The 25,647-nt window shown below is 28.8% G+C and overlaps 1 protein-coding gene across 4 annotated transcripts; it reads left to right on the forward strand.

The window, feature by feature from the left end:
* Positions 1-17,685: 17,685 nt before the first annotated feature.
* On the forward strand, positions 17,686-25,647 carry LOC107020374 (jasmonic acid-amido synthetase JAR1-like). 4 transcript variants are annotated; one of them, XM_015220713.2, is made up of 5 exons: positions 17,686-18,056; positions 20,102-20,414; positions 22,121-22,222; positions 23,923-24,710; positions 25,022-25,647. In XM_015220713.2, exons 2-5 carry the CDS (start codon positions 20,113-20,115, stop codon positions 25,567-25,569), a joined length of 1,740 nt encoding a protein of 579 aa, XP_015076199.1. In that variant the 5' UTR covers positions 17,686-18,056; positions 20,102-20,112; the 3' UTR covers positions 25,570-25,647. The 4 variants fall into 4 exon arrangements, with proteins under 4 accessions (XP_015076199.1, XP_015076198.1, XP_015076200.1 ...); XM_015220712.2 differs by having other exon boundaries at positions 17,902-18,056; positions 20,097-20,414; XM_015220714.2 differs by having other exon boundaries at positions 17,902-18,056; positions 20,097-20,414; positions 25,028-25,647.

Raw genomic sequence — 25,647 nt, forward strand, 5'->3', positions numbered from 1 at the left:
TTATGGGCAGATTAATGATGAAAGAAATAGTGTCAAAAACCTTTTGTAGGAAATTTAGAAATTCTAGGTCAAGTTAGTCTTAGACGGAATCTGAGTAAGGTGAGATTTATGGAAATTCGAAAATGAATTGGCTGATATGTCTAAATTTGGGTCACATTTTCTAGTATTTAAGACATTAATGAACTCATTTAGATGAGTAAAACTTCCAATATCGAACTTGGTGTGGAGTTAGTATGCAATGTCAATGGTCAATGGTAATGTTGTGAAATGAAGGGTTTTGTGAAGGTCTATGAGTCCCTAATTTCTTGCAAGCCACTATAGCGGCTTGGGCCACTATGGCGACGGCTCTATAGCGGACGACCAAGCCGTTATAGAGGGGGTTAGTCGCCTGTTTATAACGTAGAAAAGTTTCTAAAACCTGTTATTCTCTGCAACCTCATTCTTGAAATTGGGAAAAGTGATTTAGGAGGGTTCCTTCCGTTTTTGCACCTATCTCTACAATAAAGGTTAGGTAATTACTTTCCAACTTATATTTTGATTCTTAAGCCTTAGAATCTAGGTCATTGATCTTGGGGAAGAGTCTTAACTTGCATTGATGGTGGAAATAATTCTTGTCGGATAGAATGATCATGAGAACGGCTTGGTGTTTAGGATTTGATTATAAATTGAGTATTGTTAGATCATTATTGATCATTTATTATGTTTTCATTATTATTTAGGCCAATAACAACCCAAGACATTACAAAAAGCGAAAGGTCAAGCTCTTTAGAGTTTTCAAGGCTTGATTTGAGTTACATGATGATTTATTTATTTTCTTAAATATGTAATGTGTGCATTTTAAGTACTTTGTATTTTGTAATATTATTATGTCGGGGAAATTAGAAAGCTAATGTGAAATGACTTCATGTGATGTTCTCAAGCAATGAACATGTTTATTCGCTTGTGGTATTAAGTTGGTTGACCATTGTGATTGTAATTGTGTGTGTTGTTTGTGATTGATGGTTGACTCGGGTATCCCACACAGGATATTAATGCTTGACTCAGATATCACGTCTGGTATGAATACTAACATTGATTGGATCAAGTACCACGCGGGTATACTAACTGTTTGTGTGTAAATTCCAAGAAAGGATCGGCTACGTGGATTTTGTGATCATGTGGGACATGTTCATGCATTGGTTAAGTCAAGATTTTTGATTGGCAATTTGTATTATATTGTGACTGTTGACATATGTGTTGGATTATATTACTGCTCTATAGTTACTTGTTTACGTTCATGTTTTAAAACTGATTGTGTAATTTTATTAGTACACGTGATTGTGTTTTAATTATGCACTTGCTTTTTCCTTATTAAGTACATGACATATCTAGGGGTTGCTTTGAGACTTCAATTGAGAGATGTGTGACCTTTGAATCCAAGAGTGAGCTACTCTTTCAAAGTTGAGTAACTTTTTGAAACATTAACTCAAATAAGTACGAGACTATAGATAAATCAAAATATAAACGAATAAAATGATTAATTAATACTCTCTCTGTTCATCTTTATTTGTCCCCTATATTAGTTTGAGATGTCCAACAATATTTATCATGTTTATAAAATCAATGAAATATATCATTTTGTGTCTATTTACTCTTGCTATTAAATAATATTCATTTTTCAATGTTTAGATGATTTATAATTAATAAGGATGATTTAGTAAAAAAATTACTTTTATGGTTTACTGTTTCAAAATATCATGTGTCAAGTCAATAAAAAACAATTATCATGTTAATGATATTTACGTACCCACTTGCTAGAAAATTGAAACTATAGAGCAAGTACAATTCCATTTTTCGCATTGACTTGACGTGAATCAAGAAACAGAAAATTCAATTTAAATAATCTTGAATTAATCATTGCTTTGATAATTGATACATGCATGAAGCTGTAATTATGGCTTATTATGAATTTAATGATCTAACTGTTTTTTGTAATTATGAAAGCTACTTAACTTTACTACTTAATTCATTAAAATATATTTCTTGCCCAAGTTCAGTGGAATTGGTCCCATGTCTCATTGAAAAAAAATAATCAATTTAAACCTTAATTACTCAAATAAAGTTACCTAAACCTTAAATTCAAATCATTATGTGTGAGACTAAAACAATACATTATACATGCATGTACTTACTTAATTATCATTTTGTCTATAGATACTTTGTACTTGCTATCAATATATCTTTTCTCGAAGGATACAAGATTTTAGGGCACGTATTAAATTGTGATATTGGTGAATTTTGGTTTTAGTGGAGTATAAATCATATAAGTGGTCTAGTTTATAATTAATCGAGAGTAAGAGTGTTTTGTATTCTATCAAATCTTTCTACATGGTAATGATTCAACTAAAGATTTTAACAAAGATCTTTAAGACATTTTTTCTAACTTGTGGAATTTAATTTATTAACAGTTCTTTTAATTATTGAAAAGATGGATATGACAGTTTTTGAAGATTGTATGTTGAATTTGTGCGGAAGAAAGAAGAATTTAATCTTTAAAAGAAAATATACACAAAAACTTAAATTCAAGCTATGATTTTTCTTTTTTTATTTTGAGTGATATTATGGAGGTGTTTTTGGACATCAACTTGAAAGTTAGTGGGGATCGCGCTCTGCAGGGCTCATTCGGGAGTAGTTGTCACGATTCAAATGGGGTCGTGAGTGACAGCCACAATTAACCTCCTAGGTGGGCGAACCAATGAATTCAACCCCAACATATATTCATCATTCACCTTATAAATTACTAACCATAATGCGGAAGCTTAAATCTCATTAGTATAAGAAATACAAATCCATTATAATACACTATATATCATTTCCAAAACCTGAAAATCACATCAAGGACATCTAAGAATATCAAATGAACCAAAATAAAAAAATAAAATGGTATGCGTCTGAAAACATCGGACATCATTTCATGACCGAGAGAATCCAATACGAGCTTGATTGAATAGCTCATCATGGAACCTGATATGCTTGAGACTGGCTAGAGCTGAGGGCAAGTCAAAGTCGTTGGTACACTCGTTGCACTCCATAAAACAAAAACAAAGAAAAACACAAGTAGGGCTCAGTACAGGCAACATGTACTGAGTAGGTATCATCGGTCAACCCAAAATAGAAACTAATATGCAATGAATAATAGTATAAAATCAACCATGACACTCAATAGGTGGCAAGCAAAAACAACATGAACCGATGACAACAACACTAAAGTAAGTGCGCAATCAATCACAATATCAAGCACACATTCACTCATGCCTCCACACCACGCTCATTTGGGAAATGGATGCTTTGAGATTGAGTACATTAAGTTAATTCAATATATTTTTTCTTTAATGTTACCGTGTCGAAACGTAACACTCTGATCCAATTATACCGTATCAGAACGTGACACTCCGATCCAATTATACCGTGTCAGAACATGATACTTTGATCCAATTATACCGTGTCGAAATGTGACACTCCGATCTAATAATACCATTAATTTATCATCCCGTTTCGATTTATTAACAATATTTCATCAAGCCTTCTTTATTCAAGGCATCGACTTTTCTTTTTTATTAATTTGAGTGATATTATGTAGGTATTTGGAGATGAACTTGAAATTTAGTGGGATCGCGCTCTGCAGGACTCATTCGGGAGTAACGCTCTCAACGGAACTTTTTTCCATACTCGAAGCTCGAATTCAAGACATCTAGTTAAGGGTGAAAGACTTTCATACACCACAACCGATGTTGATGAAATTTAGTAGATTTGAAATAAGTATAACTACAACATCACATTAAAAGCCATGAGCAAAATAAATCTAAGAAATCATTATCACCATTGTATAATAGAGTAATTATATACATAAATTACTACTTTTCCGTTAAATTTATTTTAGCATTTTAACTTTACAAATAATTATTTTATTCCTAATAAGTGTGCATACAAAGTGTAGTTACGCCTAAACAAGAAAACTCCAATAACGAATGGACTTTGGTCTCACATAAAAAAAATAGTGTTTCTAAGTCCTCAAGCAATCAGATTTTGCATCAAAACAATTCTACAGAGGTTGGGCTTGTTAGAAGCAACATCGTATTTAAATGTACTCAATTAGACGTGTTGCGAGATGAGAATGTTGGACAACAAGAAAGGATACATGGTACAGATGAATTATCTACTGAATTTGGGAGTACTTTAGGCAATTCCAACCTGTCACTAGTGTACTTCAGCATACAAAAAATGCTGCCCAGTTTGACAAAGACGTTAACAATTTGAGTCTTGTTCCTTGAGAATCTAACAAGAATAGGGAGCATGTTGGTCAACAAGTTGTTTTGACACATGAAAATGAGTTCATTGCTACAGAGGGGATAGTTGGTAAAGAAATCAGTCGAAATACACCTATCATGGCTGTTTCGAATTCAAAGAAAGCTAAAAACGGTTTGAATTTTTCTAAAGAAAAACAAAAGGAAATGAGTGCTTCTAAATGGGCAGAGTTAGTTGAGGAAGAGGAAACCTTTACTTCACCTCCTATGAGTAAGTTAAGTCCTCAAGCACCCGAATTTGTGCCTACAAGTAAGGCAAATCCATCTATGACAATGACAGTAGATAGCTTTAAAAAGAGTGGACGTTGTTTTGAACTATGACAAAGTTGCTTAGAACAAGTTGTGTGGAACAAGTTGCGTAGAACAGATAGTAACAACATGTTTTCAGTTAGTCCAATTCTAAATGGGATTTCAGAAATATTTCCTATTTATTTATGGAAAACTGAGCGTAAGTTTTCTCGAGGCAGCGACTACCTAATTAAGGAAAATTGCATTCGAAAGGAAAACAGTTTTTGTAAGCTAAATAAGGAAAATCACGTAAGAAGTTTCCTTTCAATGCAAAGTACAAAGAGAAGTCCTAATGCTACAAGATTTCTTTACGGCGGCAGTGATAAAGGAACTATTCCTACTTGTTTAAGGAAATAGCTTAAGGCGACATAGTGTAAGAAGGAATCTATTTAAAGGAAATTGAGTTCCGTTGAATGCCTTGAATCGGACCCGTTACAAACAGAAAGGACGGGGGTCTCGCTGCCCGGTCAGCGAGTCGGGGGTCCAGGGGGGCGACGCGCCCCCTGGCCTGGGGGTTCGGGGGGCGGAGACGCCCCCGGCCCGACGGTATACAATGTTGTTGTATTGGGCCCTTAATTATCTGTCAATTCTGTATTTTGGGCCCAAGCCTGTTAGGGCGTAGCTTAGCACTATATATAGACGCTATGGCAAACCCTATTCTGTAATTCTGTTCTTGCCTCTCCATAATAAAACTGCTCCCCCTCTTCCCCGTAGACGTAGCCAATTTATTGGTGAACCACGTAAATCTGTTGTCTTTGTTTTTCGCGTTTATATTTTCTCGTATTATCTCGAATTCCGCATAACAAGTTCGACAGGGAATCATTAATGACAAAGCTGAAGGAGAAACCTAATCCAAGTTGTATGCTACAAAGTCTTGATGCGGCAGCAAGTTGAAGAAGAACGAATAAGAGGTTCCGGATGAACGTGTTTATTTCGACGATTGACAAAGATGCATAATGGAGCAAACTTGATTCAAACTAGAAGGAAGATTCTAAACTTACTGGAAGGAGGATTCCAAACTTAAGTATAGCTTGATAATTGTTAGAAAGCCAACTTAATGTATGAAAACTACTTCCTAGTTGGATAAGGAAAGAAGTAGCGTAATTTGTTAATTGTTGCGGCAAAATTATATAAGAAGTCCAAGTTGAGTTCAACAAGGTTTGTGTAGCAGCAAAGACAAAGTTGAATCAAACAAGGACTTGCTGATTTTCTGATCTATAAATAGGGAGCTATTTTCATCAAAAAAGATTGCACACTTACTTAGAGAGAAGATCAAAACACGATCAAGAGGTTTGAGAGAGTTTTGAGATTTATTTGGAGTGTTGCAATTTGTGAAGAAAAATTTCTAAGATTCTAATGAAGAGTTTTGATTACAATCTGAGATTTGTGAGTAGGAGTTGTTCGACAAGTTGTAAAACTTGAAGAACATTAGAAGATATAAAACCGGGGGGTTTTGTGTCTTTGGGTAGCTAGAAATTAAAGTTTATAATTTCTTAGCTAGGAATTAGAGTTTATAATTCTTCTAGGAATTAGAGTTTATAATTCCTTAGATTACATAGCTTTGTAATCGTTGTATTGTTTGAAGTTTATAAATAATACAAAGTGTTGCTCGAATTATTTATAGTTAAAGTTTCAAATAAACAGAAACACGTTGTCTGTACGTGTTCCTTTGAAGAATTCAGGAGGGTAGAATTCCAACAAAGAGTTTGGCCATAAACACCAAAGATATTGGAGTATTGGCTCAAAGTCATGATCAAAAAGTTATAGTTTCAGGAATTAGTCCAAGTGCAAGTTATGATAATGAATTGGGAACATACGTGTCCGACGGGGATGATGAGGAAGATATGTTGGACATATGCTTTGATAAGGTGGCGAAGTATCTCTCACCAAGACAACAAAGAAGTGGAAACAATAAAATAAAAATAAAAAAGACACATGGAAGACAACACAGTTGGATGGTAAGGTGACTGAAGAATTTATCCCAAGGCATCTACCAATGCGACTAGCAAAGAAAAATCATATGACAGTATCAACAACTTTAACAAGATACAAAAATTCCAAGAAGAATTGATGAATTATCAAGTGTATTTGGACAGAGTTGAAGAAGAAGATAAGAAGAAATTACCTCAAATTACTTTTGATGGGCAAACTATCTTTTTTAGTTCATACATATATAAATTGAAGTTTGAGGCTAATAACTCAATCTTATTTCGACTTTTATATTCTTGCATTACTTAAGTATCTTCATTTGTAATATCATTATAGAGAATACTATAAACTCTATGATGATCATTGAATACCTAGGTTTAGCTAGCTCTTTTTTTATTCATGTTTGTTAAGTAATAAAGTTTTATAATTGCAATAGGATTGGTAAGGTAAGGTCTAGACCCCATACTTGTACTCTTCTTCGAAGGTTCTTTTATTTATTAATGAAAATTTCTTAGTTAAAAAAAAACGACAATAATATATATTGTTATTGTATTATATTTAACAACAGTACTATCATATGGGTATTATAATTAAAATATTACATAAATATCGGTAAATACTTAAGCGACTTTAGATATTTAATCAACACAATATATATACAATGACATTAACTTAATTATCATTAAATGTTTTCGTGAAAGAAAAAATAAATGGCTTTAAATATCTTGTTTGTTGTAGTGAAATTTTTTTAAAATGCATAGTACATAAATATATGTTTTAACTTGGACTCATTTCACATTTATGTCCTTCAATTTTTAAATAAGCGGACACTTAAATTTGTGTAAAGTTAAACAAATAGACACGCACATCCTACGTGACATCCTACATGGATATTTGTGTCCTACGTGTATTATTCTACGTAGGATCCATATGTCCAATTATTCAATTTTATACAAATTTAAGCGTCTCCTTGTGCATAATCAAAGTTAAAAGGCATAATATGAAATGAGATCAAATTAAATGACACATTTATATATTATGACTAATAGAACACTCATTGTTTGGGATAAACTTTGTTTCCATGGACAGATGGTGTAGATTACAATAACAAATAAAAACATCTTGCGACAATCATTTAGCGGCAGCAATTATTGTTGTATTATATTCAACAATAGTAAAATAATATGAATAGTTATAATTAACACACTATATAAATATTGTTAAATCTTTAACGACTTGATCTGAAAACAATGACACTCAATTATCGCTAGACGTTTTTCTAAAGAAAAAAATTATTACTACTAAATATTTCTTTTATTATAGTGTCGGTGATGTTTTAAAAAAACTCATATACTCTTTAGGGTGTATGAATTCATATGGAGAATCCTAACCAAGCATGTTGATTGCTATCCAGAAATTATTTTCTGAATAATTGGGCAAGAATGACATTTTATTAATTTTATGATTAAAAAAAGTACAAAGTATTTGATGATGAAATGGGATGATTTCTAATAAACTCTACCAAATATGGGTAAGCATGGCATGTTGTAGACTCTAACAAATAGATAAAAAAAAAATAGCAAAAAGTGCACCTTCAACAAAATTTAATTTTATTAAATATAAAGATAAATCACTTTTAATAAATTTTAAATGATGAAAATCCCCCATTTGTATGATCCAAATTTGAGGGGCCATTTTTGCTATTATGTTATTTTACCCAATTTTACCCAATGCTCATTGGTGCATCAAATAAAACAGAGAATCTTATCACAATACACACTACAATATCATGAGCTGGAATATAACAACCATCAAATCTAATGTACTAGAGGTACATTAAAATAAACATTTATTTAAACAAAATAGGTTTGATAATAATTTGATATCACAGGGCACCTTCCAAATGTTTCTCAAATTATCTATCATAATTTTTTTTTAAAATGATAGTTATATTAAATCAGAGTTTATAATTTCTCTAGGAATTAAAGTTTATAATTCCTTAGATTACGTAGCTTTGTAATCGTTGTATTGTTTGAAGTTTTTAAATAATACAAAGTGTTGCTCGAATTATTTATCGTTAAAGTTTCAAACAAACAAAAAAACGTTATATGTACGTGATCCTTTGAAGAATTCAGGAGGGTAGAATTCCAACAAAGAGTATGTCCATAAACACCAAAGATATTGGAGTAGTCATGATCAAAAAGCTATAGTTTCAGGAATTAGTCCAACTGCAAGTTAGGATAATTAATTGGGAACATACATGTCCGGCGGGGATGATGAGGAAGATATGTTGGACATATGTTTTGATAAGGTGGCGAAGGAAGGGTATCTCTCACCAAGACAACAAAGAAGTGGAAACAAAAAAAAAAAAAAGACACATGGAAGACAACATAGTTGGGATGGTAAGGTGACTGAAGAATTTATTCCAAGGCATCTACCAATGCGACTAGCAAAGAAAAATCATATGACAGTATCAACAACTTTAACAAGATCCAATAAATTCAAGAAGAATTGATGAACTATCAAGTGTTTTTGGATAGAGTTGAAGAAGAAGATAAGAAGAAATTACCTCAAATTACTTTTGATGGACAAACTATCTTTTTTAGTTCATACATACATAAAAAAATTGAAGTTTGAGGCTAATAACTCAATCTTATTCTCTACTTTTATATTCTTGCATTACTTAAGTATCTTATAGAGAATACTATAAACTCTATGATGATCATCGAATACCTCGGTAAGATAAGGTCTAGCCCCCATACTTATACTCTTCTTTGAAGGTTCTTTATTTATTAATGAAAATTTCTTAGTTAAAAAAACGACAATAATATATATTGTTATTGTATTATATTTAACAACAGTACTATAATATGAGTATTATAATTAGCATATTACATAAATATTGATAAATACTCATTTAGATATTTAATCAACACAATATATATACAATGACATTACAATTATCATTAAATGTTTTCGTGAAAGAAAAAATAAATGGCTTTAAATATCTTGTTTGTTGGTGAAAGTTTTTTAAAATGCATAATACATAAATATATTTTTTAACTTGGACTCATTTCACATTTATGTCCTTCAATTTTTAAATAAGCGGACACTTAAATTTGTATAAAGTTGAACAAATAGGCACACACGTCCTACGTGACATCCTACATGGATATTTGTATCCTACGTGTATTATTCCACGTAGGACCCATGTGTCCAATTATTCAAATTTATATAAATTTAAGTGTCTCCTTGTGCACACCCAAAGTTACAAAGCATAATATGAAATGAGATCAAATTAAATGACACATTTATGTATTATGCCTAAAAGAACACTCATTGTTTGGAATAAACTTTGTTTCCATGGACAGATGGTGTAGATTACAATAACAAATAAAAACATCTTGCGACAATCATTTAGCGGCAGTAATTATTGTTGTATTATATTCAACAATAGTAAAATAATATGAGTAGTTACACTCAACACACTATAAATATTGTTAAATCTTTAACGACTTGATCTGAAAACAATGACACTCAATTATCGCTAGACGTTTTTCTAAAGAAAAAAACTATTATTACTAAATATCTCTTTTATTATAGTGTCGGTGATGTTTTAAAAAAATACTCATATACTCTTCAGGGTGTGTGAATTCATATGGAGAATCCTAACCAAGCATGTTGATTGCTATCCAGAAATTATTTTCTAAATAATTGGGCAAGAATGACATTTTATTAATTTTATGATTAAAAAAAGTACAAAGTATTTGATGATGAAATGGAATGATTTCTAATTAACTCTACCAAATATGGGTAAGCATGGCATGTTGTAGACTCTAACAAATAGATAAAAAAAAAATAGCAAAAAGTGCACCTTCAACAAAATTTAATTTTATTAAATATAAAGATAAATCACTTTTAATAAATTTTAAATGATAAAAATCCCCCATTTGTATGATCCAAATTTGAGGGGCCATTTTTGCTATTATGTTATTTTACCCAATTTTACCCAATGCTCATTGGTGCATCAAATAAAACAGAGAATCTTATCACAATACACACCACAATATCATGAGCTGGAATATAACAACCATCAAATCTAATGTACTAGAGGTACATTAAAATAAACATTTATTTAAACAAAATAGGTTTGATAATAATTTGATATCACAGGGCACCTTCCAAAGGTTTCTCAAATTATCTATCATAATTTTTTTTTAAAATGATAGTTATATTAAATCAGAGATTATTTTTCGAAGTTTAAGATAATTTAATTTTTGTTTTGTTTTTATGATAATTGTTCTGAAATTACAAAATTCTCAATAAAAAGTATATTATTAAACTTCTTTTCTTTTCCAATTCCTTTTTTATATTTCCTTTTATCTTTTTCTTCTGTATTGTCACCATCCTTTCATGCACTAAACATACTTTTACATGTGGCGGAGCTCATCGATTCGAATTTTCGAGCTTCGCTTGTGGGAGAATCTAAAAAATAATGTGAAAAAAGTGAGAGGAAATGAGTGAGAAGGGACAAATAGAGGCAATAGGGACAAATGAAGAAGAGCCAACTATGTGCTCCTCGTCATCGTCGTTGTTGTCGATATCAACATCGACAATAATATTAATTTATCGACGATTGAACAACTAATAAAATTGATCATAACATGTCAATTTTGAGATGTACCTAGTTGATTAATGAAGATTTGAGATTGATAATTAAGTGATCTATTAGCACTAAAAAAAAATTTGTTACGGGGTTCAAATTAAGTTTAATTTGAATGAAAAAAAAAAATGGATTCAGCATTATAGATAATTTAATAAGGCGACAATGGTGGAAACCCTAGCAGCAGCCATGTCTGCGCACATCTCTCCCACTACAACAAAAATATCATTAGCGGCAATTGCCGCTAAATATGTATTTTTAGCAGCAATTGTCACTCTTTGTATATGTCTTTAAAGTCTTTAGTGATATTGGTTCTAATGACACTTAACTAATGCTGATAAAGACTTTAGCATTCTCTATTAATGTCAATATTTAATGCCACTAAAAGTTGTTTTTTGTTGTAGTATCCCCGGCCTCTGGTTGTGGGAGAGACATGCTAATCCTAATCAACAAACATCCTTTGCTACTTGATTAACCACAAATCAAGTTGTCCGAAATTTGACAAAATTTCAACTGAAATAGATTCAATATGTACTTATTAAGTTCTCATTTGATACACTAGAAGTGAAGGATTTGCGAACAATTTTACCTAAACACTTGGGCATCAAAGGAAACTGTTTAGTTGGTTTACTTGCTCGTAGACATATTCTACTAAGTATAGACCATTACGAAGATCCAGTAAATTAAAAAAGAAGTGAAGAACTATCAAGTTTGTTGGGTACATTTGACGAAGAAGATGATAGGGAAATACTTCAGGTTGTTGTACACCGGCAATCCATCTCTTTTAATTTTTACAAGTTTGAGGTTCATAACTCAACTTCATTCTTAGATTTTGTATTTTTGCATTACTTAAGCATCTTCATTTGTAGTATATCATCGTAGAATTTACTATAAACTCTAAGATGATCATAGAATATCTAGCTTTCTCTAGCTCTTATTTTCTTCATGCTTGTTAACTAGTAGAGGTCCGTTACCTCATTAAGATTAGTAAGGTAAAGTCTATCCCCCTTGCTTGTACTTTCATCATTGAGATCCTTTTCTTTTTATTAATAAAACTAGCCCTAGGCACACATTACCTAGCAGAATTGCTTTAAAAAGAAGTTTTGATTTAAATTCAAATTGATTTTTCTTTTCAAATTAGATCCAAGTCCTTTTGGGCGATATAAATATAAATCATTTTATTTACAATTGGTTAGATTAGTTGTGCAAGTTTTTTACATCAAAGATTGAAAACTTATTCGAAAGCAACAAAGGTGAATTGCTTGAATATGGTAGTCGCTACAACGACTCATAGATGATAAGTGGTAAAAAAAAATTGATCTATGTTACTATGGAGAAAAAGAAAATAACTTTTTTAAAAATTTTTTTTATTAAAAGTACATATATTTATGAAAAAAAGATATTTAGAAATAAAATTTTAATATTTATTTTTGTATTCATTCTCACAAAGAAAGTAAAATACACTCACTTTACAAATAGTAATTTCAATTTTTAAAAAATCAAGAAAGGCTATAGTACTTTCGTAAAAATAAAGTATGTAATTAAAATTTAGATATATATTTTGGTTACTTTCTCTTGATAGTGACAAATCAATTCACTTAATTCCAACGAAGGTTAACACGCAAGAAAGTGACTGGAATAACATTCATAGTACGATTATGAAATTAGCTACTATATATTTTACTTTGGTTTAAAATAATTAATTTTTTTTTGGATTTTAAAAATATTCATTCTTTTTCCTTTATCATATACAAAACCTATTTTTGCCCCTTGCCATTTGTAATTCTCTATTTATATAATAATATCTTTTTATATTACATGTAATATTTTTATGTTTAGCCTATTTGTATATAACTTTGAAAAAGTAATTATCATCTAAAGTTGATATTAATTTTTACATAAATATTTGTAATTATGTTTCATTTGTTTTGGACACCTCATCTGATACTTCGTTGTGGTATTTTACTACTTTGTATTGAAATGACTAAGTGAGTGTCATACACTCATTAATGACGTACGAAAGACTTTTATTATACCTTTTTATTATTATTATTTTGTTCTTCTTCTTCTCCATTTTTTAATTCATCACCTCTCATCATTTTTTCAAGCTTAAAATTTTTCAACAGAAGTCGAATCTTTTTATTCTTCATTGTATTGCTTTCTAAATTGCTATCATAATCACCTATTTTTTTCGAATTCGAAGCTAAAAAGGCAAAAAAAATATCAAAATTTTCAAAAGGATATATCATATTTTTTTTAAATCAAAAGAAAAAATTGCTACTATCAAAGTGATTTTTATCTGACACATATTAACACCATTAATATTAAAAGGGAGAAGGGTCAATTATGCCCCTAAACTATTCGAAATGGTCTAGATATACCCTCCGTTTAAAGTTTGGTTCACTCATGTCCTCGCCGTCCAACTTTTGGTCCAAATATGCCCTTATGGGCGTTAGTTGCCATGTTGGACATATCCAACTCATTTTTCATTTCTTTAAATGCTACATGGAATTGCCATGTCATTTTGATATTACCACATAACATTTATATGAAAATGGAAAGCTATTTGGACTCATAAACACCTAATCCGACCCATAAATCAACTCCTTTTAAATTCACTATCCGACCCATTTTTAACAATTTTGTTTAATTTTTATTATTGCGGTAAATCCCGAAAATAAGTAATTGATTAATAAAAAATAAAAATAAAAATTGAAAAAATTATAAAATTAACGCCAAAAATTCACAAATAAATATAGTAACCTTAAATCTAACATTTCAATTTTTTTAAATTTTTTATTTTTTGATAAATCTCGAAAATGAGTAATTTATTAATAAAAATTATGAAAAGAATGAAAAAAATATAAATTAACGCCAAAAGTTCACAAATAAATATAGTAACATTTCAATCTACAATTTTTTGTAAATTTTTTATATTTTTTGGCAAATCCCGAAAATGAGTTATTTTTTAATAAAAAGGGAAAAATATGAAAACAAAATAAAAAGTATACGTCAAAATTCACAAATAAATATAGTAAACTTAAATTCAATAATTTCAAAAAAAAAAATTATTTGATATTTTTTTCATATTTTCCTATTTTTTATTTCTGAATTTTTTGCGTAATTTTTATATTTTTTCATATTTTTTGTTAATAAAATAATTTTTGGGATTTGTCAAAAAAATTAAAAATTAAAAAAATATTGAAATTTTTGAATTTAAGGTTACTGTATTTATTTTTTAATTTTTGGCGTTATTTTTATATTTTTTTCATACTTTTTATTAATCAATTACTCATTTCGGGATTTATCGAAAAAATTTAAAAAAAGTTTTTAAATTGAATTTAAGGTTACTATAATTATTTATGAATTTTTGGCGTTAATTTTATAATTTTTTCATATTTTCCTATATTTTTATTAATCAATTACTCATTTTTGGAATTTATAAAAAGAAAATAAAAATTAAACAAAATTGTTGAAAATTTGTCGGATAATTTATTTAAAAGGGGATTGATTTATGGGTCGGATTAGGTGTTTATGAGTCCGAATATCTTTCCATTTTCATATAAATGTTATGTGGTAAGCCCAAAATGACATGTCAATTTCATGTGGCATTTAAAGAAATGTAAAATGAGTTGGATATGTCCAACATGACAACTAACGTCCATAAGGGCATATTTGGACCAAAAGTTGGATGGCGAGGGCATCAGTGAACCAAACTTTAAACGAAGGGTATATCTAGACCTTTTTGAATAGTTTAGGGACATATTTGACCCTTTTCCCATATTAAAAATCACTGCTCGAGTAGCAATTTTCTCCAAATTCTTTTCCTTTTTTTCCCTAGTATCGCTGTCATAACAACGCTTTAGTAGAATTTTTAAAAAACTTTTATTGCTGCTTAGAGCAGCGATTTCTTAATTATTTTATTTCTTTTATTTGCTTTACTTAAATTTATTTTTTAAAAAAATTACTGCCTTGGTAGCCTGAAATTTATTTTTTTATTTGGAGGGGGATTTTTTTATTTTTAATAAAACAGGATTTTCAAAAAAATTAAGAAAAAGAAAAAAAATCTAGGAAAAATTTTCTAGTAAGGCAGCAATTTTTTTTTAAAAAATAGTACACGCTATTAAAAAAAAGAGAGTAAAACACTGCTTTTTTAGAAAGAAAATTTGAAGTAAAACGCTGTCCCGCAGCGATTTCAAAAATATAAAAAATAAAAAGCTTCCAAAGCAGCCATTATCATCAAAATAAAATTTAAAAAAAATCTGTGAAAACGCTGGTACAACAGCGATATTAACAAAAAGAAAAGAATATTTTTTGAAAAAATTACTGCTCAGAGAAATTGCAGCAATTTTTAATCTCAACAAAGTAAACGATATTTATATGTGTCAGAGAAATTGCTTTGGCAGTAGTGATTTTATGTTTTGATTTTAAAAAAATATAATATATCCTTTTAAAAATTTTAACATTTTTTTTACTCTTTTAACATCCATGCGTATTTCATATATTTTTCCTTTTTTCTTCCCACAAAATAACACTCTCTCTCTATATATATATATATATTAAGAATTAAAGAAAAAAACAATTTTAAAAAATACAAAAGAGATTTTAAGTGTATGCAAATAATCATTCTCGATAGAAGAGGAAGAGCTAAGTATCATCACCGTTTTTCACTTTTTTTCGTCGAGAAAAATACAATATGTTCCTTAATTTGGCATTCACTCATAATTTTATAGACATAATACATAAATATATTTTTTAATTTGTTCTTAATTTATAATTTTATAGGTATATTACATAAATATGTTCTTTAATTTGGTTTTAACTCATAATTTTATAGGCATAATACATAAATATGTTCTTTAATTTGGCCTTAAGTCACAATTATGTCATCTAATTTCAAGTGTGAACAAATAGACATTTAAACTTGTATAAAATTGAACAAATAGGCAAACGTGTCTTACGACATTATATATGATAACTTTCTTCCTACGTAGCGTCCTATGTGTATTATATCACATATGATCCATGAGTCTACTTATTTAACTTTATACAAACTATGTATACTTATGCATATTTAAAGTCGAACAATATAAATATAAAATGAGATAATTAAAAAAATATATTTATGTATTATACATATTTTATATTTCTCTCTTTCTGACAAAGTGGAAACAATTAAAGAAAATATATATCAAAAAATATTATTAGATGTAATGGAGAAGACAATTTTTGGTGGGGCGGGTGGCTGTGGGGTTATATTGTTTTTTAGGATATTATTTTTATTTATTTATCAAATAGATTTTAAATAATTATTTATTTACTTAAAATGGTATAAATAATCATGTAATTAATTGTTTATCACGTTGTCAAGAAGTATATTATATTTTTCTTCAGTTTCTTTGTTATTACAAAAAAATTTATCAAAATAACATAACAAAGTTAGACGTGAGATGTCTAAAATAAACAAATCTTAATTAAAGTGTTTAAGCGAAAATTGATGTCAACTTTAAAAATCATCAATGAATTCTGCTTAAGTGAAAAAATTATTTTCTAAATTTATTGCAGAATGTAATATTCTTTATTTTTTTTATAACGGTTGTTTTAATATTATATGCATAACGAATTACGTATATGCATATTTAAATTCACTTATTTAATATGCATAATACAATAATATACTTTTTAACTTGACCTCAATTAACACGCATAAAATTTTAACTTTACTAACATTATAAGGCATAGTATATTAATATGCTTCAATTTTTTCTTTAAATTATAATATTACAATTACATACTTAAAAAATAGCATTACAATTACATATTTAAAAATAACATAGAAAATACTATACCGTCAACACAAGTAAAAATTCAAAATTTATTTATTTATTTATTTAAAAAAAGGTTGATTACGAAATTTTTATTAATTTGGCTGGCTTTGCAGCCCTTATTTTGTCACCACTAGGCTTTATTTTTTTTTTTTCTTGGACAAAACACTCCTCAAAGTCAATAACATTATTAGTGTGAGGGTTGCATTGCACTGCCTTTTACATTTTTAAAAAAAATATCAAATCAAACGTCCGATTAATATTATAGAGATCATGAATATCTAATCGAATTAATCACAACTCTAATATCGAATAAAAAGAAATGAAGAGGTTGATATACATAAGGGCCCTTTCAAATTTCACTACCTTGTTGTATTTTTATTTTATTTTATGGATGATATGTAGCTCAATTTTTTATTTAATTTTGTTAAAATTATTGAATTATTTTTATCACACATAATAAGTTATAAGTGAATGAATTTTATCATATTTACATAAAATTAAGTAACTATTTTAATATAAAAAAAGATTTTTTTCATTAATAAAATAAAATCAAATAATTATTCAACAAATTGTCCCTTAATTTTGATTTTTCTTTTATAAGTTCGACACTAATTCCCATTTTAAGGGAAAAAAATATTCTCGAAATTTTTCTGTTCACAACTCAGCATTTCTGCCTTAAACTATACCCCAATGATTTGAATTCGAATTTTTTAATCTAATTTTATAATTAATTTTGAATATAAATATATAAATAATATATCAAAATTTATACTTACAATCATAATAAATTTTAAATTCTAAATTCGATGATTGGCCCACAGTGGAACAATGTTAGCTCTAAATCATGCCATCTATAAATATATACATTGGCTTACCATTTTGCTCAATTGTTTCACAAAGTTTTCTTCTCTCTCTTTATTTATAGTATATGTATTTTTTACACTGAAATCCAAGCTGACATATATATATTTCCCCTCTCTTCGATTCTAGCTATCGTTTATCGAGGTAAGATACATGTATATTCTATATATTCTGATTTAAGATTTTCAATATTAATGAAGTATTCGTTAATTTCTTAATTTTTTTTCAATATATTTTTCTTTTTGGAACTTCTTATGTTTAATTTTGTAAAGGGAAACATCGATATCCTTAGTTACTAGTTCGATAAAATTCAGTAAATTTAACTATAAACTCTATATTTGTGTTTTATCTTCATTTGATAAGTATATTGTTTACTATTTTATTTTATTTCAATTTTAGGTGACAACTCTTTTGAGAATGTCATTTTTTCATTGACTTGTTGAATATTTATAATAAAAAAGTTGAGATTTTGGACTTTGTAGGAGTAATTTATATGTATTTTTCTTTAATTTTTGTTTAAAATTAAAGCAAAACAAAATAATTTAAAATTAAAAATTTAGAAGGTTGGATTCTCTCTTCCAAAAAAAAAAAAACAGGTGAGAAAGGATCTAGTATAAGTATATATTATTTATTTTCCCTTGAATTTTCAATAGTTATGTAACTTTGTATTGTACATATAGATTTCACTAGTTGGTAATAACTTTATCACTAGTATATCATGATTAATTTGAGGTGCAATTGAGTTCTTTAGTTTTTAATTTGAGATGTTGGATTTAAATTTTTTGATATGAACTTTTTTAATTTATTGCGATTGCTATCTTTAAAAATAAATTTTATAATATATAAATTTAAATTTAATTAGAATCTAATCAAAATATGAAATATCCAAAAAGAAGTAGTATTACATTGTGTGGCCATTAATTCACTTTTGTTTGGATTCACTGAAAATCATAAATTTTATGTGTCTTTTCTATATCTTGTTCTGTCTATTTGTTCACAGCTGTCTGAGTTCCAATGACATATTTGATAGTACTCCTATTAAAAATAAATTTAATCCACTTTTAGACAAAAATAAATTTTTATTTTATTAAAATGTGCTACTATTTCTTTGCCTTTTTGTCAAAATGTTACCTTCTTCGTTTTAAAAGAAATGATAAATTTTATTTTCTTTTTAGTCTGTTTAAAAAAATGATTTGTTTTTTAGTAATATTTTGACTTTAATTTTTCACGTGGCATATTTAATATCATAAATTAAAATGCATTTCGATATATTTGATATAACTTTAGTTTTGAACCACAAAATTAAAAATCTTTAAATTAAATTAGATTTTTTTTTTTAAAACGGAGAGAATATTAATTGCTAAGTGGCCATGTGACAATGATGTGAAGCTTTTAATAGTTAGATTCAAAGTATTGCTTTTATAATTTGACCTTGTTTCTTTTTCTATCCAATATTCATACATGGACCCTTTTTTCCCCTACTTTTGTTCTTTATTTTATTAGTAGTAGATTAATCTCCCCGTAATAACTAGTCTTAATCAAGTTGTTTATTTTATTTTTTAAGGGAAAATGACACCAAAATACTACTAAACTATATATTTAACAAAAGTAGTTATGTTTGGGTGTATTAGGTAAAAAAATAGTATTTAATTAATTTAAAACATTGAAAGATGATTTTTTCAGTGAAAATTAAAAATTAAATTTCATAAGTTACATACAGTACACTTTATCTTTACGATCCTCCCCCACCGCACCCCCTCCCCCAACACCTTCCATCCCACTCAAAAGAACAAGTCAAAACAAAAACTTATTTGAAAATAATTTTGATAGAAAAAATATTTTTCTTCATAATGAATACACATATTATCCTTTTGCTTTACGGCTAAAAAAATGCCCTTCTTATTAACGAAGTGACGCAGATATGTCAAACAATAAATAAAGAAAATAACTGTGTTATTTTTGATAGTTCAAAGACATATATTCTTCGTATCACTAAATGATAAAGAATAATGTTACTAAATTGCTCTATTTTCAATAGTTCAAAAGTATTTTCTATTTTTTTTTTAAAAAAAAATTGTGAAATCATATTAGATAGGTAACTAATAAACTTTTCTTTTCATATTTAAGAAAATCTATCAAATAATTATTTATGAACAGAATAACTTTAAATCTTGATTTCGTCAGTTCAGGAAGAATATAAATGAAGATGGTGGAGGAAAGGGAGAATAAGTTTGATCCACAACAAGTGATTGATGAATTTGAGCTATTAAGCAAAGATGCTGGGAAAATTCAAGAAAAGACCTTACAAAAGATTCTTGAAGAAAATGGAAGGACAGAATATTTGCAACAATGGGGTCTTAATAGGAAAACAGATCAAGTTTCTTTCAAGAATTGTGTTCCTCTTGTTACACATAAGGATTTGGAGCCTTACATTCGTAGAATTGTTGATGGTGATCTTACTCCTATTCTCACTAGAAAGCCTATTACTACTATCTCGTTGAGGTAATATTTTACAACTCGCTATAATTATATTTATGTGTATTTTATTTTATAGGCTGAATTTATCGATAGCTTTCTAAAGTTAGTATTAATTTTCACTTAGATATATTAACTAAATTTAGTTTATTTGAGATTTCTTATGTTGAGTCCTGCTGTGTCATTTCGACACATTCTACTGACTTGCTACATTGAGTGTGTTGCATCCACTTTGAGCGCATGAGTGAGGAGTGTTTTTTTTTAAAATTTTTAAATATTTTTTTCCTTATCTTCACTCTTCATTCCTATCACTTATTTTACCTTCCATCATGAAAAATCATGATGAATAACCTTATAAAATATGAAAAAATAAAATTAAAAAATTATGACACTATTTTTAAAAATGTTTACAAGAACAAAATTTTAAAAAATCATCACACTAAATTTGAAAACATTTATTAGAACAAAAGATACTTTTTTTTTCAAAAAAAATATATAAGAACAATGTCAAATTTGTTAGAACCTCACCTCACTATCGATAAAATAACTCTAAAAATCAAATTTACAATAAGAAAAGAAAAGAAAAGACTAAAAACTAATGATTTTTTTTAAAAAAATAACCAAAAAAATGATGGAGGGTAAGGGAGACAAAAAGGATGGAAGTAAGGACGATGGAATGGGGGTGGGGTGATGTAAGGAAGAGGTTTAAGTGGTAGAAAATAGTAATGTCATTTAGTTTTTTTTTTAATAATTTATTTTAAAATTAATATTTTTACAATAAAATGACACATGTCAATTTCTAATTAGTCATCATGTTATGTCATTAGCAAGTGAATTACAAACACTTTGTAATTTTAGCTGATTATTAAAAAGGAATCAAAATGACACAACAAGAGTCCTACTTGAAGTGTTTAAAATGAACAAAGTCTACTCAAACTGTTCAAGTAAAAATCAGTGTCAACTTTAAGAGACCATCATGAATTTCACTTATTTTATATACAATAATATATTGTATATGCAAATACCATACACTTAAAATATAAAAAGAAATAGAATCATTCTTTTTTTCTTTTTTGAATTTCAGTATGAAATTCTAACAAAAATTAACTCAAATCTTTCATCAAAACCCCTAGAAATTAATATATAAACTACATTGTTTGTAGTAAACACTCCATCCAAATAAATAACAACTTTACAAAAGTTAATTTTTGAAATTCTGATTCAAACTTAATTGATAACTAAACATTTTAATTTAATATTATTGTTTCCTTCAAAGAGTGTCTTTTAGACATTTAGAATTTTAAAAAATATTAATTACTCCTGCTATTCTAAATTCTTTTTAAAAGTTTATTTTGACTCACTTTTGAAGTTACACGAGATTATCTCAGCTCAATATTTTGTATTTAAAATTTAGATATGCAATATATATTAATCTGATTAAAAAAATATATTTTAAAATATCAATTAAAATTTATATAGATTGATTTTTGATAAACGAAATACGACAGCTAATATGAGATGGAAGGAATATGTTTGTTCTATCATGACTACTTCAACCTGGGATTGAGGCTCAATTATTTTCCATCTTTTCGTATATTATGGAGAATAGAAAATAAAAAAAGTAACATAATTTTATTTTTTGTTCAATTGTTTTTGTGGGGCTTAATTGGACTTATTTTACTACTATTTTTAGAAGTTAAAGAAAAAAGTTTGATGATAATTGTTGACTGCAGTTCTGGTACAACTCAAGGAAAGCCAAAATTTATACCTTTCAATGAAGAATTGATGGAATCCACCATGCAAATATTCAAGACTTCTTTTGCCTTTAGGAACAGGTAATATAATATCTTATTTATCTTTCTATGTTTTACACTATACTTTAAAAAAAAGTTATTAGTTTTGAAGGATCAAACATATACCTGTCGGCATTTTGAAGAGTTTAAGCAATATAACTCTTTCTAATATTGGAAAAATGGGATGTTTTTTATTTTGTTTTTACTTCTTTTTGTTTTTCTCTTAAAGTCATTGCATATCATTTGGTCATTGCCATCTTTTTCAACTCTACAGCCTTTTTTTTTGGCTAATGGCTTTTGTTTTATTTGTGGAAAAAGATTAGTCCAATTGAAAAACACAAGATGAGTTGTTTAGTTTTTTTTATGTTGGTACCAATAAATGGAAAAACAAAGTTTCTTTTCTTTTAAATAGTGTTTGTTAGAATTATTGGCTAAAATCATTCCTTAACTATGACTCAAAGTTAATTTACATCCTTACATTATCTAAGTGATCAAAAAATATTCTTATAATATAAAAAAAAAAAACTAATGGAACCAATAAAAAAATTAGTTTGGTCTTGTCTTGCCACGACGAGAAGATCAAAGTTACCTAAAAAGAATAAGGATATGGGTAGAAAATGAATCTTCTTTTATTGGAATTTAAATTTGCTATGTTGTCAGTTTATATGATTTTTGCATCATCAAGTAAATTGACTTGCAACAATACATAAGTTTTAAAATATTTATACAATAGGTTCCAATGGTTAGAAAGATTATGTAACAAAAAGGTCATTTTAAAAGTATTACGTCCAACTATTTAGAGATTTTCTTTAATAAAATATTTAGAGCGTATGTACTATATATACAATGCAATTCATATTTTACACAATGTACGTAAATATCGAAAATTTAGTGAAATTACTTATGAGTTTAGTTATGAAAATAAAATAAAGAATCACTGTATTCGAAAATCTTTAAGTTAGAGTAGTGTTTGGTCATATTTTTACAAAAATATTTAGAAATTGAATATATTTTGTCTGAATATGATTTAAATCCTCAATTTCTAAAAAGAAAAACTTAGCTTGACTTAACCACGTGTACGTATATTCATTCAACTTGACACATTTTTTGTTGGTGGAGTGAGATTTTTTAAAAAATAGACAGAAGAATGAATCTTGCAATTTTTTGGATAGTTCAGGAATGTTTTTGTTCGTTTATATAACATAAAGATGTACTTTAAGTTTATGTCATAATTCAGGATGATTTCAGCCAAAGACTCGTGTTTGTTACTTTTTCTCTTGGTATGAATAAGTTGAACCTTCTAGTACAAGTGTTCAAGTTTCACATGGTGACAAGTGTGGGGACACATCTCACATTCCAACGTTCGTCACATTTTACCTATGTTGTTCAGACTCTTTAGAAATACTTTAAATAAACACATTATGCTTAGATGATCCGACATTAACCTATTGATATTTTTGAATAGCTCAAGCAACATAACATTTCTATAAAAAAAAAAAAGAACTTTTGAATCTTTAATATTTTGAGATTCATATAGGTTAAAATCACTAGAAAACTGATTCTTTAACCCCTCTTGCACTCATGTCCTGGTGGATGAAAAACAGTATATTGAAAATATAATTAACTAAAAAGATATGTTCTCTCCGACAGTTTAAACTTTTAGATGAAATGGTCACACACTTTAACATCAGATAAAGTGATGAAACAGAGGAAAATTGTTTGCTTATCAATTTAATTTGCAGAGAATTCCCAGTTGTAAATGGGAAAGCATTACAGTTCATTTATGGAAGCAAACAGTTCAAGACGAAGGGAGGTTTAGCAGCTGGAACAGCCACAACAAATGTGTATCGAAATTCGCAATTCAAGAAGACAATGAAAGCAATGCAGACTCCATGTTGTAGCCCTGATGAAGTGATATTCGGCCCTGATTTCCATCAATCCTTGTACTGTCATCTCTTGTGTGGTCTCATTTTACGTAACGAAGTTCAAGTTGTCTCATCTACATTTGCTCATAGTATTGTCCATGCTTTTAGAAAATTCGAACAAGTATGGCATGAACTTGTTGCTAACATAAGGGACGGAGTCCTTTCTAGTCGCGTAAATGTCCCTTCTATAAGATCAGCAATGTCAAAATTACTCAAACCTGATCCAGAACTGGCTGATACTATTTATAACAAGTGCATTCGGTTAAGTAATTGGTACGGGTTGATACCTGAATTATTCCCCAACACAAGGTACATATATGGTATCATGACCGGATCAATGGAACCTTACTTGACGAAATTGAGGCATTATGCAGGGGAGTTACCTCTGCTTAGTGCAGATTACGGATCTTCTGAAGGATGGATCGGAGCAAATGTTAATCCTGAATTGCCTCCTGAGCTAGTTACTTATGCTGTACTTCCTAATATTGGTTATTTCGAATTCATTCCTCTTGTGGAAAATGTAGATGGCGTGGAGGCTACACCAGTTGGTTTAACTGAAGTTAAACTCGATGAAGAATATGATATTGTTGTCACCAATTTCGCTGGTATGATTTTGTTCTTCCCTTCCTTGGAAATGCTTTTCATAATATTGCTCCTGTAGTTTCTTTGTCCTTCGATTTTTATTGCTTTTCTGTTGTTTGTTACACTTTGATTGTCATATATTTTGTTGAAGTTACTGCTTGTTATGCTTTAACTTCCGTTACTCCTTTTTTGGACTATTTTTTTCTTGAGCTGAGGGTCTATTACAACCTTTGTACCTCTGGATAAGGTCCGCATACACTCTATCCTCCTCAGATCCCATTTGGGACCTTATGTTGTTATTCGTTTTGATTTGATTGAATATTCACCATGTAAGATGCAGGTTTATATCGATACAGGCTTGGTGATGTGGTAAAGATAAAAGGATTCCACAATGGCACTCCCGAGCTCCAATTTATTTGTCGTAGGAATCTCTTGCTAAGCATCAACATCGACAAAAACACTGAGAAAGATTTACAACTAGCCGTGGAAGCAGCAGCACAGCTGCTATTAAACGAGAAGTTAGAAGTAGTCGATTTTTCTAGCAACGTAAACACATCAGCTGATCCAGGGCACTATGTAATCTTCTGGGAACTGAATGGTGAGGCAAGTGAAGAAATTCTGAAAGAATGTTGTAATTGTTTGGACAAATCTTTCATCGATGCTGGCTATGTTAGCTCTCGGAAGGTCAAAACCATCGGTGCCCTTGAGCTACGGATAGTGAAGAGAGGGACATTTCATAAGATTTTAGATCATTTTGTAGGACTAGGAGCAGCAGTTAGCCAGTTCAAAACTCCGAGATGTGTCGGTACAACGAATCTCTCCGTGCTGCAAATATTGACTAGTAGTGTTGTTGAGAGCTATTTTAGTACTGCATTTAGTTGAATTATATGTATGTTTGTTCCCAGAATTGTAAGCTTATTACTTTTCATATCTTAATAAAACACTTTGAATTTGTACAAA

The sequence above is a fragment of the Solanum pennellii genome, chromosome 5 (genome assembly GCF_001406875.1).
Source record: "Solanum pennellii chromosome 5, SPENNV200".
Classification (NCBI taxonomy): domain Eukaryota; kingdom Viridiplantae; phylum Streptophyta; class Magnoliopsida; order Solanales; family Solanaceae; genus Solanum; species Solanum pennellii.

Coding starts and splice junctions, on each gene's coding strand:
- LOC107020374 (XM_015220713.2), top strand. CDS start 20,113: ATGAAGATGGTGGAGGAAAGGGAGAATAAGTTTGATCCACAACAAGTG. Junction 20,415..22,120: donor ATTACTACTATCTCGTTGAG/GTAATATTTTAC, acceptor TGTTGACTGCAG/TTCTGGTACAACTCAAGGAA. Junction 24,711..25,021: donor TGTTGTCACCAATTTCGCTG/GTATGATTTTGT, acceptor TCACCATGTAAG/ATGCAGGTTTATATCGATAC.